This window comes from Podarcis cretensis (assembly GCF_951804945.1).
Source record: "Podarcis cretensis genome assembly, chromosome: 8".
In the NCBI taxonomy this organism is placed as follows: Eukaryota; Metazoa; Chordata; class Lepidosauria; order Squamata; family Lacertidae; genus Podarcis; species Podarcis cretensis.
Genome location: NC_137177.1, coordinates 15,757,499 through 15,772,959, shown reverse-complemented (window position 1 = coordinate 15,772,959; position 15,461 = coordinate 15,757,499). Strand labels below are relative to the sequence as shown.

General features: G+C 42.3%; 1 protein-coding gene across 1 annotated transcript; it reads left to right on the top strand.

Moving 5' to 3' along the window:
- The first annotated feature begins 8,558 nt into the window (after positions 1-8,558).
- On the top strand, positions 8,559-14,373 carry LOC307221848 (phospholipase A2 inhibitor and Ly6/PLAUR domain-containing protein-like). The gene is made up of 5 exons (XM_079986567.1): positions 8,559-8,629; positions 9,616-9,738; positions 11,013-11,162; positions 12,303-12,449; positions 13,372-14,373. The coding sequence occupies exons 1-5, from the start codon at positions 8,581-8,583 to the stop codon at positions 13,524-13,526; spliced, it is 624 nt and encodes a 207-aa protein (XP_079842693.1). The 5' UTR covers positions 8,559-8,580; the 3' UTR covers positions 13,527-14,373.
- Positions 14,374-15,461: the final 1,088 nt, after the last annotated feature.

The following is a 15,461-nucleotide window of genomic DNA, read 5'->3' as shown; positions in this document are numbered from 1 at the left end:
AGTTGCATTTGGATCTCTCCACCATTGGTTTGCATTCCAGAACAAAATGTGTCCCTCTTGCTCAAAAAGCATATTTATTATGTAAAAGGCATGTAATAAGTTTCCTTAAATTCTGTGAAAATGAGCAGTGTTTGGCTAACTCAGACCATCAGTGCAAGGATTTACAGTTGTGCAACAGAATTTCCGCTCTCCTCTGCCTGTATGTGTTCTGTATCCTCCCAAAACTTACTCCACAGAATTGGGGAAAACCCCGGAATGTATTTAGGAGGACGAAGAGAGGGAGGATATACTCAGTTCCACAAGAATACATCATTTTGCTGATGTCATGATTTAGCTACATTAGTAAAGATATAGCACTTTTTATTCGTTATAACACTGTGACACCAGATGGCATGACGGAATCCCATCTGTCGTCAATCGCATTTGCTTGTATGAAGGTTGCAACGCATTTAATTGAATTGCTATTTTGATGTGTCTAGATCCAGCCTTAGATGGATACCTCCCTATCAACATAGTTTTGAGGAATAATGCTGTTTGGAGACAAGACAAATTTGCCAAATCCCTCCTTTCTGAAAAGAAGAGGGAATTTGGAATGAATGGGGGAAGGGAATCTGGGTTGATTTGCCCCATAAAGGAAGAGGCAGAGTCAAGGCCATTTGAGCTGCTTCTGCCCTACATTCCTTCTTCTGATCCTTCTCCTGCCCTTTATAGCCCCAGGCTTTGCAAATTTCTCTTCTAAGGGCTGAGTAAGAATTCTGAGGGGTGTTCCTGACTGGCTTTTGCAGTCCCCCCTTTTCACTTACCTCATGTTAGATGGGTTTAACATGAAACTTGTAAAATAAAAGGAGGATTCTCTGGATGCTTAGATCACAGTGGGGCAATGAGGAAGCCTCAGTGGGCATCCAACTGTCCTGAGAGACAATGGAGTGCACCTCCAGCTTTTTTGTGTGTGTGGCTGTTGACTCATGCCAGGTTCAAACACTCAGTGCTCCCACACCAGGGAGGGAGTGTTGTTTTCAAATCTTGCTGTGTGTCCACAGCATGTGACTTTTAACATGCCCAGGAGATGGTAGGGATAGAATTCCTCCCATTTTATTCAACTCAGCTGCACACTAGAATTTGACCAGTTTTATCTAGTTAATTAGGCCTGTTTTCAGATCCTCTAATTTCATTATATTTTATAAATATAACCTGCCTACTAATAATCTTCATGTCTTGAGACTCCTTTGGGTATGATGGCCATTCTGAATAACATATGAGTTATTTTTTTTTTTATCTGAACTTCTGATGTTGAAAATTTTGTATATTCATGTTCCGATGAAATTATATTTTTCAGATTTCTTAAATATACACATTTTAAAACTAACTTACTAAAATTCTCATTTAGCCTCACAAGCACAATCTCCTAGTCCCTGAGTAAAGGACTAATGTCAGCATTTCTTTCCTTTTTTCCTAGCCCCCTTTAATTGCCACATTTTCACGTTCCAAGGTTGTGGAACAACAGATTTTTGTGCCATCACGAAAAACAGAAGAAGACTTGGATGTGGGGGATTTGTCCTTTTTATTACCCAAAAAAGATGTTATAATGCTTCAGGAATCTCACACCAGCCTGAACATGAAGGGTAAATAGGACAGTGTAGACCTCTTCCTTGTGTATTGCAAAATCCATAACAATAAGGGGGAACTGGAGGCCTAGTGGTGAAATCCTGGACTTCGGATCTGTGGTTCTTTCTTTTTTGCTTTTGGTGGAGGTAAAGGGAAGCAAGGGGCAGAGAAAAATGGTTCAAAATGAGGGGAATGTAATTTCTAACTACAAAGAACCATATAGTGTATCATTAACAAATAGGTAAGTTTTCATTATGATCATTACAAAACAAAATAAATGATTATGGGAAATAAAAGTTTGGTTCTTAGTTCTGTTTCAGATACAAATGCAATTGTTATTTATTGGTTTAGCTGAAGCAATTACAAAATCAAAAATACATAAAACAGGATAAAAGCAGAATTATTTTTTCTCCTTATAATCGTCACTGTAAAGGCAGAACAGACCACTTTTTCAGAGGTGTATGGGCACTTGTCCCTTAATAAAAAGTTTATCATATACCCAATCCATCTCTCATTTGGGAGGTTTAAATATTTGAACAAAACTTCTCTTAAGTCCTCATAGATGGGACAAACCAGCAAGTAGTTGGGTAAATATTTCAGAACCTCATCTCCATGTAGGCAAACATTTTCTACAAAGGGAATCCGGTGATAGCATTCTTCAACTTCAGACACTGGAGTCACAGCTGTAAATGCTTTCCCCCATTTGGTGTTTGTGATGCTGGTTACATAGTGATGAGGTTGAATGTGTAGTTTGGCATATCAAGATGCAGGATGGTCCCACCCATGAAGCAAGGTGTGGTGACCATCTTAGGTGGCTGGATTGATAGGGGTGGTCAGGAACATGGCCCCCCAGAGCACAGCAGGACAGTCAGCCTCAGAAATTGAGCTGAGCTAGCAAAGGGCTAACTCTGCAAATGCAAGCTGTCTGTTTGAGTTTAGAGAGGACAGCCCACCCCCTTTTCCCCCAGGGAATAATCTTTTTGTTCTCATGAGGAAGAGAGGAAGTGTTGGAAGCCAGGCAACCATCAGATAAGCCAGAGTCTGAGGCGGTGTCTTCTGGGGAAGAAAGGTAAAAAAGGTAAAGGACCCCTGGACGATTAAGCAACTATGGGGTTGTGGCGCTCATCTCGCTTTCAGGCCATGGGAGTCAGCGCTTCTCCAAAGATAGCTTTCTGGGTCATGTGGGCAGCATGACTAAACCGTTTCTGGTGCAACGGGACACTGTAATGGAAACCAGAGCACACGGAAATGCCATTTACCTTCCCACCACAGCAGTACCTATCTATCTACTTGCACTGGTGTGCTTTTGAACTGCTAGGTTGGCAGGAGCTAGGACAGAGCAACGGGAGCTCACCCCGTGATCGGCAAGCCCAAGAGGCTCAGTGGTTTAGACCACAGCGCCACCCGCATCCCTCTGGGGAAGAGACAGGCCAGCCATTCAGTCCCTGAATGAGGAGAGTGGAGAAGCTTTAAGAGCAATGGAAGGGAAGGAGAAGAAAGGCGGGATTTTGGCGTTCATGGATACGATGTTCCAAGACCCCCAGAGGCAGACTGCTGCTTCCAGGCAATTGCTTAATTTGAGGCAGGGGAGTAGAACAGTGATGCAATTTTGGGCGGAGTTCAATATGTGGTGGCAACAGCTGGAGTGGGGGGAGAAGCCCCTTGTGGCGTTGTATCAAGCCGGGCTTAATGGGGACTTACTGGATGAGCTGGCCAGGATGCGCACTCTCCTCATTAGAGAGCATGGTACAGGCTTCTCTCTGCAACTAGATCACCACGCTATGGAATGAAGGATAAGGAGGAGGGGGCCAGGCAGGCAGCCATTAAAGATGGCTGGCATTCCTGACATTTCAGTGCGAAGGTTTGGCAGTATGCCCAGAGATGAACTGGGGGAGGCAGGCTCCAGACTTCACTGGCAGAGCGAGAGAGAAGGAGAATAAAGAGGCTGTGCTTTGTCTGTGGCACACCATACTCGGGATGTGTTTTTCTTGTAAACAAACTTACATAAAACTGACAGAGAGTCCTTGCCACTTATCAGGCTGCATGCCTGCCAGAGATCATTATAGGGGCAGCAGATCTGGCCTGCAAGGAATTCCTTGCCCATTGCTGCTGCCACAGTGGCAGCAACAGCTGCACTCCTTAGAGACCAGATTTACACCTCCCCTCCCAAATCAGGTCACCTCTTCAGTGGGCTCTTGGAAAATTAGGAGGTGCTGCTAGTCTCCTCCATTCCTTGTTTTTTGTGGAGATATATATATATATATGCATATGTATATGTATATATATATATATATATATATATATATATATATATATCTTTATTGAGGTCCAAAAACCCATAGAACAACTTCAGAACAAAATACAGTTAAGACAGCCAACCACAAAAGATAGAGAGAAACTGAGGCGGTCATTTTGTTTTGTCTCCGGCTTGATGATCTTTGTTTCTTTTGACCAACTAAAACACAACAGGGCTAGACTGTGCTCTGCATACCCCTTGAGATTCATCTGCAGTAACAGAGGGGTCGAGTTTCCAGTGGATGCAAGCAATTTCATCCTCAATATTTTTTGCAAACATGGTAATGTTAGGGTCTATAAAAGAGAGAACAGCATAAAAGTAGGAAAGAGAGGAGAAAAGAAAGGGGGAAATAAGAGAAAAAGGAAAGGAAAGGAAAGGAAAAGAGGAAGGAAGGAGAGGGGAAAGAGAAATATATGGAGGAGAGGAATGTGTGCTTGTTTAAAATGCAGATGAAAGCTGTTCAGAAGGCAGATCACTGAAGATAGGTCACAAGAGGAGATGTTATCTACAATCTTTTCATTCCTGTAGCTTATGAAAAGGGCCCATCATTCTAAGAGCTTGTTCTCTTGTTGGATTCTGATTTCTGTTCAACAAAAGGCCAACCTCCCAGAACATTAGAATGTCACCCCTCTTGCTATCCATTCTTCCCTTCAGGTCCAGGAGACACCTGTGGGTACAAAGGACATCTGGGTGACCAAGAAAGCAGGAGCTGTTGCCCAATGTCTCCAGCAGGATGCACAAAGAGATCTGAGGTTCTGGTTTGAATCAACACTGTATCCAAATAAGCACAGAAAGTACAGAATACATATTTATTTTAAAAAATAACAACAGTGTAGTAAGAACCCTGTTACCATATAGGAATAAAAGATCATAGAAGAAGGTCACTTAAGAATTCGGGAACATTTGGGAAAATACCTACACAGAAAACAACAAATCTGACTTAATCTAAGCTAGTGTATTTTAACACCAATTTCTGACCCTCAAAGAGATGTGGCAACCATCAGTGAGTACACATCCCTTTCCGGGACACATATTCCACTGTGATGTGCAGCAACTGGTATTAATAGGCTTAATGGCTCTCATACTGAAGGGAAGGTAGCCATCATGACTGCATAAAAAAGAACTTACTGATAAGCTACAAAACCTCTAGTGCAAACTTGAATGGCCCCATGGATACAAGCAGGTTCCAGGTTCCCCTGATTTCTGGGAAGAGCTTGTGTGGGACATGCTAATTTTTGATTACTTTGTGCCTCATTAGGAGTAGGTTGTTTCGAGTTCACTTTTATCATAAAGCCCGAGAAACAAACATATTCATTTAAAGTACCTGTTCACTGACAATGTGGGTGTGGTTGGACTGGAAGAGGCATCTGGCTGACTCCCACAGAGTTCCTTAGAAAGATTGCATCCAATATGAAAGAAGAGCTTTGTGTTGCAATATAGAAATATAGGATTTCTGGGAAAGCATGCACTCTCTATTTCCATAATTTCCTGCTCCTCACTGGAACAGTCCTTCCTAGTTGGTACATTTCCTTGGCTCATAAATCTGTCCAAGTCAGCTCTTTCTTCTTCCATAGGTCACCTGCTGGTTCATTACTCCTTGGCTTTTGATCACTCTGCCATTATGAGGGCTTTTCTGAGTATATATTTTTTCTTTGCACATTTGGTTTAGACTACTGCCTAGGCTAAACAATGCAGAGGTGTGGGAACAGTGCAAGGGTTGGGCAAGCCCCTTCTTTCTGGTCTGAAAGAAGCAGTAAAAGGAGGCATTTGTACAGCTTCTGGAAGAAGGTGTGAGGATTCTGACAGGGTCCTAAGTACTACCCCCTTCTTCCCAAAGCCAGAGCTGGACCATAAAGAAGGCTGATCGCTGAAGAATTGATGCTTTTGAATTATGGTGCTGGAGGAAATTCTTGAGAGTCCCATGGACTGCAAGAAGATAAAACCTATCCATTCTTAAGGAAATCAGCCCTGAGTGCTCACTGGAAGGACATATCCTGAAGCTGAGACTCTAATACTTTGGCCACCTCATCTTTCCCAACATCAGGGTCTTTTCGAGGGAGTCTTCTCATGAGAAGAGAAGACTCCCTCGAAAAGACACTGATGTTGGGAAAGATGGAGAGTACAAGAAGAAGGGGATGACAAAGGATGAGCTGGTTGGATAGTGTTCTCGAAGCTAGCAGCATGAGTTTGACCAAACTGCGGGAGGCAGTGGAAGACAAGAGTGCCTGGCGTGCTCTGGTCCATGGGGTCACGAAGGGTTGGACACGACTAAACAATTAAACAACAATAACAAGTAGTCCTAACATAAATCATGACGCAAAGAGAAGGAAACCCCAAGATAGACAACTTAGTGCAGAGTGTCCTCTGTGCCTTCTGTGCTGTGTGTGGCTAAAATGTACCTTGGGTGGTGGGAAATGAGGGTATTGCTCTGTCCCTCAGCAGTTAAACATAAGGTGAACATGCTGGATCAGGGCAATCACCCCTCCAGTCCAGCATCTCAACAGATCCCTGTGGGAAGCCTGCAAGCTGGACTTGACTGCGACTGTGACAATATTCTGTCCATCAGCAATTCCCAGGTACCAAGTATTCAGAGGCAAACTTCCTTTGACGGTAGAGGTAGAACATAGCCTTTGTGGGTAACTTTGCCCTGCCTGAATTTCTCTAATCCTCTTTTTAAGTCATCTAAATTGGTGGCCATCTATGCCTCCTTAGGGTTGCTATATCTTGAAGAGCAAAAAAGAGCACAGCCAGGGTTCTTCTTATCTTTTGAAAATGGTAGATGGGATTTCAAGCGGGTATAAATAACTAGTTGGGGTAAATTCAAAACAATGTGGCTTAGGACAGTCATCACCAAACGGAAAAACTTAGTCAAAGTATCTCTCCCTGTCCTGACAATCTGACACATTTAGACCAAGGAGGGGCAAAGTTCTGTAAAATGATTTAATTAGCTCTCAGTAATGATCCTGGAGTCGTTGTATTCTATTCAGTGCCTACCAGTGTGTCCCTGGGACCTTTCACAGACCTGAGGTATGTCTAGCTTTGCCAGCTGAGCAAAGTGCAGTATCTGAGCAGTACCTTGAGGCTTTCAGTACCTGAGCAGTAGCTTGAGGCTTTCATTGCACTTTGATTAGTGGCCTGGAAGATTGTACATTGTTCTTTCCAGTTCGGTAAGACCCTACATCAAGTATGACCAAAGATAGAGGCACTGGCTCAGAATATACCTTTATCCATCAAGGAGCCATCAACTTCCCATAGACCTTTGATGTGATAGTATTAGCAGTTTGTGCACATGTCTGTAGCAAATGAGGGCTATAGCCAGGCACTGAAGAATATGGTTTGCTGTCTCAGCCATTGTGGGAAGAGATTTCAAAACATTATTGCAAGCCATTCAAACAGTGCTTGCAGCAGAACAACTAAAGCACTAAATTAATTGTTCTGCTTTAATGATGGACACAGTCAGATGTCCTCAATTGACATTGCAGCCTTCTTGGGAAAAGTTGCATATTTGGAGCTGTCCTTGATCCTGCAGTATCCCTACCAGGGGAGTTGACACCTTCCCTGCTGCCCTGCACCAGTATATGGCTCCTTTAAAATTTCTGCTTTAAAATTGCTATGTATATACAGCCTAATAAAACTGAATGGCAGGCATGCTTTTGAAATAAGAATTTAAAAATGCAGATTACAAAAAAGCATTGAGGAGCTGTAGTAGCCTGGGTGCATAAAACAACAAAGTCTCAGAGGAGCACTGTATCAGATTCAGCTAGAGGCACTTTATTTAATTATTACAGAAAAACTCTGAACCACATAGGTGGGAAAGACCAAATGTGTATAGTGTGCAAATCAACTGTTAGGTTCCAGTGCTTTGGGGGCAAGCCTGGAGGGTCAGTTTTCCTGGTTAAAGCATCCATTGCTTCCATGAGACCCTGAGTCCATTCCATACTTTCTAGCCTTGCTGGAATGGATCTAATATCCAGGCTTTTTCTGAAGGAGCATCTCTACCCCCATCATTCAGGCCACACACTGAGATCTAGTTCTGAGGGCCTTCTGGCGATTCTGTCACTGTGAGAAGGCAACCAATCAGAGGGCATCTTGGTAGTGATGCCCACACTGTGGATCAACCTCCCATCAGGTGTCAAGGAGATAAGCAACTATGAAACCTTTAATGATTATCTGAAGACAGCCCTGTATAAGGAGGTTTTTAATGTTTGATGTTTTATTATATTTCTGTATAGGCTTGAAGCCACCCAGAGTGGCTGGGGTGACCCAGTCAGGTGGGTGGGGAAGAAATAATAAAATCATCATCATTATTAAGAGGAATCCTTAGATGGAGGCTATTTTGAGGGGCTTTTCTGTAGGTGACCTCTGGGCTTTTACCCTCACCTATTTTGCTCTAAATTGCTTTCTTGAGTGTCTTCACCATTTACATTTAAATTGTATATTATTTATATCAAAAAAGAAATCTGAGAACTGTCTATCAACAACTAATGAGATCATAGACGCTGAGCTTTGAATTTCAGTATGTTCCTCTTTATCTTTGTGGTGAACAAACAACACCCATTCCCGGACCTCACTGAACCATTTCTTCCCAAGTGTTGCCTGCAGCATGAGTCCATGGCCTATATATTCCTCCAGGTAAGCCTCTACCTGCATCCATCTCTGTTCTGAGTCTTTCTAGAAGGATGAAGGCACTCCTGAGCGCATGCCTCCTCTTGGCCCCACTTTCTGCAGGTAAGATGGGGAACATTTAATTATCTTGGAACAGATCACATTAACCCACTTAACCCACTTAACCAGTAACCCACTGGTGAGGATTCAGAGGATTCTGGATTCCCTATTACTACTCATTGGTTGTGGAAATCTGAGAAGCTGAATTTAAAAGAGCCCGTGTGCTGTTGTGATTAGAGTGTTAGACAAGGATCCAGGAAGCCAGCGTTTGAATCCCCACTCAGCCATGAAGCTCACTGGGGGATCCTAGACCAGTCACTATACCTTGGCTTAACCTACTTTACAGGAATCTTCTGAGGATAAAATGGGGAGGGGAGAATTATGCACAGAGCCTTGAGCTTCTGGGAGGAAGTGACTGCAGATAAATAAATAAATTGGAAAAAATAGAAATTAAGAGCAAGTGACATTGATTGATTGGTTCATCCCTAGTCCAGGATCCTGTCCTCACACTGGCCAACCCAATGACTATGGGAAGCTCACAATCAGGACCTCAGCACAGCAGCACTCTGCCTTACCGTGGGTTCCAGCAACTGATAGAGGAAATATGTTACTTTTGCTATTGGTGGTAGTACATAGCCATCATGATTTGTAGCCACTGAGAGTCTTAGTTTAATTGTACCCAGATCTAAGCTTGTAACCAAACAGTGGGAATAAAATGTATTTAAGTGAGAGTCTGGATGGGAGGAAAAGTGGGTCATGGAAAGGGAGGGTTCACCTCCCCACCTCTTGGAAATAATTCAGCCAGTGTTCTGAATGATGACTTCGAGAGTTTTAATTAATGAGTGTTTATTCATTTCATTTCATTTCATTTCATTTCATTTCATTTCATTCTATTAAAATGCTTTTAAAATTGAACCCCTTTTAAGTTAAAAGTTTTAATTTACTATCACCGCCTCCTCTTAATCTCATTAAGCAAACCGCAAAACCAACTAATAATAATGTTAATTATCATAATAATCCATGAAGTAAACTTTTGCTTCTGTCTTCAGTATTACCTCTGGACTGCAGATATGCTTATAACGGTACTGGAATGACATACAATGGCTATCTTAAAACAACTTGTGACTGGAAGAAACAATCCTGTGTTGCCGGTGTTCTGCGTACAAATATAAGTAAGATTTTCCTGCCTTTTTGTCTTTTGCTGTTGGATTAAATCCAGGTTAAGATTGTTGAACTTTAAGGGTTCTACTAGCATATAGAAGTCTATGCTAGGGCAACTCACCCATGAAAAAAGAGAGTTGAGGAAGCTGTAGCACTTCAGCTATAGATGAATTAGAACTCCCATCAGCTTCAGCTAGCCTGGCCACCAGTCAGGGATGATGGGAGATGTAGTCCAACAACACCTGGAGGATCACAGCTTCCCAATCCTGAAGTAAGCAATGGTTTGTAAATGAAAATGGGGAACCTAACATCACCTGATCACAATCAGTGGCTGGATCTGGGTGCTGATCTCCAAGATTGGACAATTTGATTTGCATTAATGAGAAATCCCTGCTTAACCTTCTAAAAGTTTTGACTGTTTACAATGGTTTTTAAGATACATTATAAATTTCCCCCATTCCTTATTAAAATTCCAGTCTTCCTGTTTTCTGATTCTTCCAGTCATTTTTGTCAATTCAGCATAATCCCTCAACTTAATCTGCCATTCTCCTCTAGTAGGGAGTTCATCTTCTTTCCATCTCTGGGCCAATAACATTCGTGCAGCCGTGGTCGCATACATAATTAGTCATTTCTGTTCCCTTGGGATTTCGGCACCTAGGATTCCTAAAAGAAAAGCTTGGGGGGGGGGGAGTTTAAATAAACAAGTTATTTTAAACATTTTGTAACTCATAATAAATCATTTCCCGAATCTCCAATACTATCTTACATGTCCACCACATTTCTAACATACAATTGACCCAGTTTTGTACATTTTTGCTAATTTACTGCTATTTACATCATTTTCAAATAATTTTCTTTCAGCATGTAACATGCTGTAAATTTTAAATCCCAATCCTATAACTTCTCCCACGCTGTAAGTTGTATGTTATCCCCAAAATCTCTGGCCCATACTAGCCATTAAGTATACATTGATATCAGTTTCTTTACTTTTAATACAGTTTTTATTGTCTGCTTTATGCATTAAAGCTGGAAAACATTTTGACATTTTTCTTTCTATGATATAGTGGTGTATACATATTTTAATTAATAAAAAAAGGAACAGCCCATCACTTTAGACTGACAAATTTAATAACACTTTGTATATTGTTAGTTTGAAAAGGTCCTCATTCAGACAATACAAAAAAAATTGGAACCATTGCAACGAATGTGCCTGAGTAGCAATAGACCTGCATATTTCCCGCCCCCACCCCCAAACTGGGTATTTCTTTCAAATTCTTTTTCATAGTGAAACCCCAAGTGCAACTTTCGAATAAATGCTCGCCATCCAGCTCTTGTCTCTCGGGCCATTACAGCTTCACTGCAGCGGATGATAAATTCTTTGAGATGAAGAAGTACTGCTGCAAGACGGAACTGTGTAACGATGCAACTCTCAGCTGTAAGTTTCTGCATCATTTTAGAATCCTTAACATGTTAAGGCTGTGCACTGGATTTGGCCAAGGCCTGGCCTGGATCCTTAGTCAATCAGCAGTATTCAGAGGACCTGTGCCTCATTCATAGAATCATAGAATCATAGAATCATAGAGTTGGAAGAGACCACAAAGGCCATCGAGTCCAACCCCCTGCCAAGCAGGAAACACCATCAGAGCACTCCTGACATATGGTTGTCAAGCCTCTGCTTAAAGACCTCCAAAGAAGGAGACTCCACCACACTCCTTGGCAGCAAATTCCACTGTCGAACAGCTCTTACTGTCAGGAAGTTCTTCCTAATGTTTAGGTGGAATCTTCTTTCTTGTAGTTTGGAACCATTGCTCCGTGTCCGCTTCTCTGGAGCAGCAGAAAACAACCTTTCTCCCTCCTCTATGTGACATCCTTATATATTTGAACATGGCTATCATATTACCCCTTAACCTCCTCTTCTCCAGGCTAAACATGTCCAGCTCCCTTAGCCGTTCCTCATAAGGGATCGTTTCCAGGCCTTTGACCATTTTGGTTGCCCTCCTCTGGACACGTTCAAATGGGGTGAGCAGCTCAAGACTATTAGGGACTCTCAAGGTGGAGAGTCAGGCAGGATGGGGAGGCAGGCATGAGCAGAAACTGTGAAAAAGAGGGACCTACTGGGCAATTACAGCTCTGCCTGAGAAGGGATGGGTTGCCTAACACTAACTTTATACCCGGTAGTCTTAGGGCGGTAAACTGAAACTCACAGGTTATTGCTGAAGAGCAGAAGAGAGACATAATCTCTGTACAAAAATAGGGATCTAAGATCCTATAATTTCAAAGAGGGTACACCATAACCAATGGCATGAAAACCTTCAGAGAGATCAAGAAGGAAAAGAAAGTTCACACTCCTCCCACCCGAATTTTGGGAAAGATAATTCATCTCAGAGACCAATGGTGACTTTGTCCAATGCTCAGTCCTGAACCCAGATTGTGTCCAGATTATATTTCATCCATGAGTATGTGCAGCTACCCCACCAAAACTATAAGGGCCTAGGGTGGGTTACAATAATATAACACAGAGATACAAAAACAGACAAAACCATGAACAGTCACACTATACATTTGATTTTGGCAGTTCCTGACCGCAACATGCTGACGGAAAATGGTTTGCAGTGCCCAGCCTGCTTCTCCAAAGGAAAGGAAGAGTGTAAAAGTGAGAAGACCATCAACTGCCTTGAGAATGAGACCCAGTGTGTTGTTTTTAAAGGATCTCTTTCTAGAGGTAACATTGCTACTCAGATTGGGAAAGGGCCTAGTCATCAGATGGTTCATGCAGACTCCCTCCTGTTCTCCTATTCTCCCTCCCACCCTTTCCCTTTCCCTTGCATGTTGCTGGAAAAATGAGAGGGACCACATCTTTCACTGGCCCCACTGTGCACCATTCCTTAGTGTTTTGCCTGCCTACACTGTATCCTTTAACTCTCATAATGCCACTAGCTTGTCCAGAAGAAGGATTGAGAGTGAGATGTGTATATAAAATACCCTTCTGAACAAAAGTAAAAAGTGCATTCATGGCTTCACCCCAGTTGCATCTGGATCTCTCCACCACTGGAATGTAGTCCAGGACAAAATTTGTTCCTCTTCCTGAAAAAACATATTATGTAAAAGGATTGTAATTTTGTTGTTTAGTCGTTTAGTCATGTCCAACTCTTTGTGACCCCATGGACCAGAGCACGCCAGACACTCCTGTCTTCCACTGCCTCCCACAGTTTGGTCAGACTCATGTTAGTAGCTTCAAGAACCAACCATCTAGTCCTCTGGCACCCCCTTCTCCTTGTGCCCTCCATCTTTCCCAACATCAGGGTCTTTTCCAGGGAGTCTTCTCTTCTCATGAGGTGGCCAAAGTACTGGAGCCTCAGCTTCAGGATCTGTCCTTCCAGTGAGCACTCAGGGCTAATTCAATTTCCTTAAATTTTGTGACAATGAGCGGTATCTGGCTAACTCAGACCATTACTGCAAGGATTTATAGTGCATTAGAATTCATCTATATTCATGTTCCAGTGAAATTATGATATTTTTCAGATTCCTTAAATATGCACATTTTAATACTAACTTAGTAAAATTCCCTTTTTAGCATCACAGGCATCCTCTCCTATTCCCTGGGTAAAGGACTAATGTCAACATTTGTTTTCTTTTTTCCCTAGCTCTCTTTGAGGAGCACAGTTTCACTTTCCAAGGTTGTGGAACAACAGATTTTTGTGCACTCCGGAAAAATGGAAGAGGTGTAACTGGAATGGGGAGCTTTCTCCTTTTAGTTATCCAAGAAAGCTGTTATAATGCTTCACGAATCTCGCACTAGGTTGAATATGAAGGGTAAATGGGACAGTGTAGACCCCTCCTTGTGTATTCCAAAATTCATGGCAATGAGAGGGAATTAGAGGCCTAGTGGTGAAATCCAGGACTCAGGATCTCTGGTTCTTACTTTTTTGCTTTTGGTGGCAGTAAAGTGAAGCAAGGGGCAGAGAAAAAGGATTCAGAATTGTCAGTTTGCATTTCTTGGTGCAGAAAATATTGATCTGGTGTATAATAATAATAATATAATATTTTTATACTCCGCCCATCTGGCTGGGCTTCCCCAGCCACTCTGGGCAGCTCCCAACTGAATATTAAAACACAGTACAGCATTAAACATTAAAAACTTCCCTAAACAGGGAGGCCTTCAGATGTCTTTGAAAAGTAAGATAGTTGCTTATTGCCTTGACATATGATGGGAGGGCGTTCCACAGGGCAGGCACCACTACCGAGAAGGCCCTCTGCCTGCAGACATCTTCCCTATTCTGATTAATTCAAGGGGGCTCTGGAAACTTCTCTGTATGAAAGAAACAAGCAGAAGGGTCATGATGTTGTGGTTACTCCTTCAGAGAAGCTTAGTACTGCTGGCTTGAACTGGTTCTGTTATCTCTTTTTTAAGGTCATATTAAGAGGCCAGAAGGAGCCCGGGTTTCATTTCTCTTTCTATATCTCTTCCTTCTGGTGTGGAGTTCCGTATATAGTGTTAAGGTTTAGACTTATTGTAAGTTATTGTAAGTTTATGTGAAGTCTGCTGCAACTGGATTTCTTGTGGACAGTGCCAATCCTGAATGCATTGTATATGTGACCATTGTGTTCATTTGCCTTCAGTAGCAGTAAAACTCTGCTGGATGAAATATTAATTGCCTCCGGTCTATTTTGGGGGGAATCCTAAAACGTGTTTAAGTTTTTACTCTGCTAACTATACATTGGGATCTTCTCTGGATTGATATTGAGTAGAATTTCCATGACAGTTGTGTGGGAATTGTGTATTATAACTACAAAGAACCCTGCAATGTTTCAGTAAAAAATACTTGTTTTCATTATGTTCATTACAATACGAAATAAATGGTTATGGGAAATAAAATGCCGGATCTCAGATATGTTTCTTTCAGATACAAATGCAAGTATTATTTATTGGTTTAGCCAAAGAGATTACAAAAGATAAAATACATAAAAGAGGTTAAAAACAAAACAAAATACATTGCACAGAGTTCATACACAGAGTCTCATATGACAGAGTTCATACACTGGAGTTGTAGAGATGTAAAAGCTTTTCCCCATTTGGTATTTGTAATGCTGGTTACAATCTGAGGGTGAGGGGGGGTGATGAGTAGTCTGGCATTCTAAAGTGCAGGACTGTCCCAACCATGAGGCTAGGTGTGACAACCATCTTAGGCGGCTGGATCCATAAGAGCAGGAGATCTGGCCTCCAGAGAATTCCTTGTCCACTGCTGCTGCCTCAGTGGCAGAAACAGTTGAACTGCACTCCTGAGAGACCAGATTGGCCCCTTCCCCCAAAATCAGGTCACCTCTTCAGTGGCCTCTTGGGCAATAGACAACAGGGCTAGACTGTGCTCTGCATACCCCTTGAGATTCATCTGCAGTAACAGAGGGGTCAAGTTTCCAGTGGATGCAAGCAATTTCATCCTCAATATTTTTTGCAAACAAGTTACAGCATTGACAAGTCGCAAGCATACTCCCTGGCTCCCAATGACATGCCCTCCCCATTTTCACCTTGGAGAATTCCTCACCCAGCCACTCACCCTGGGAGATGGTCACTTCTCCACCTCTCAACCTGGTTACTGGCACCAGGTTGAGATTTTCCTCTGGGCCCAAGCACACATGCATATTGTATAAAGGTGCAAAACCCTTCTTTCACACTCTGTGAAACATAAATGCACAGAGTTTTTTTAAAAAACTGGGCAACGGCACGTCACCTGCT

What these genes read in the sequence shown, in the direction of transcription:
- LOC307221848 (XM_079986567.1), top strand. Translation starts at nt 8,581, where the DNA reads ATGAAGGCACTCCTGAGCGCATGCCTCCTCTTGGCCCCACTTTCTGCA. An exon ending in TAACGATGCAACTCTCAGCT is followed by an intron (nt 11,163 to 12,302) that starts GTAAGTTTCTGC and finishes TGATTTTGGCAG; the next exon opens with TTCCTGACCGCAACATGCTG. An exon ending in TAAAGGATCTCTTTCTAGAG is followed by an intron (nt 12,450 to 13,371) that starts GTAACATTGCTA and finishes TTTTTTCCCTAG; the next exon opens with CTCTCTTTGAGGAGCACAGT.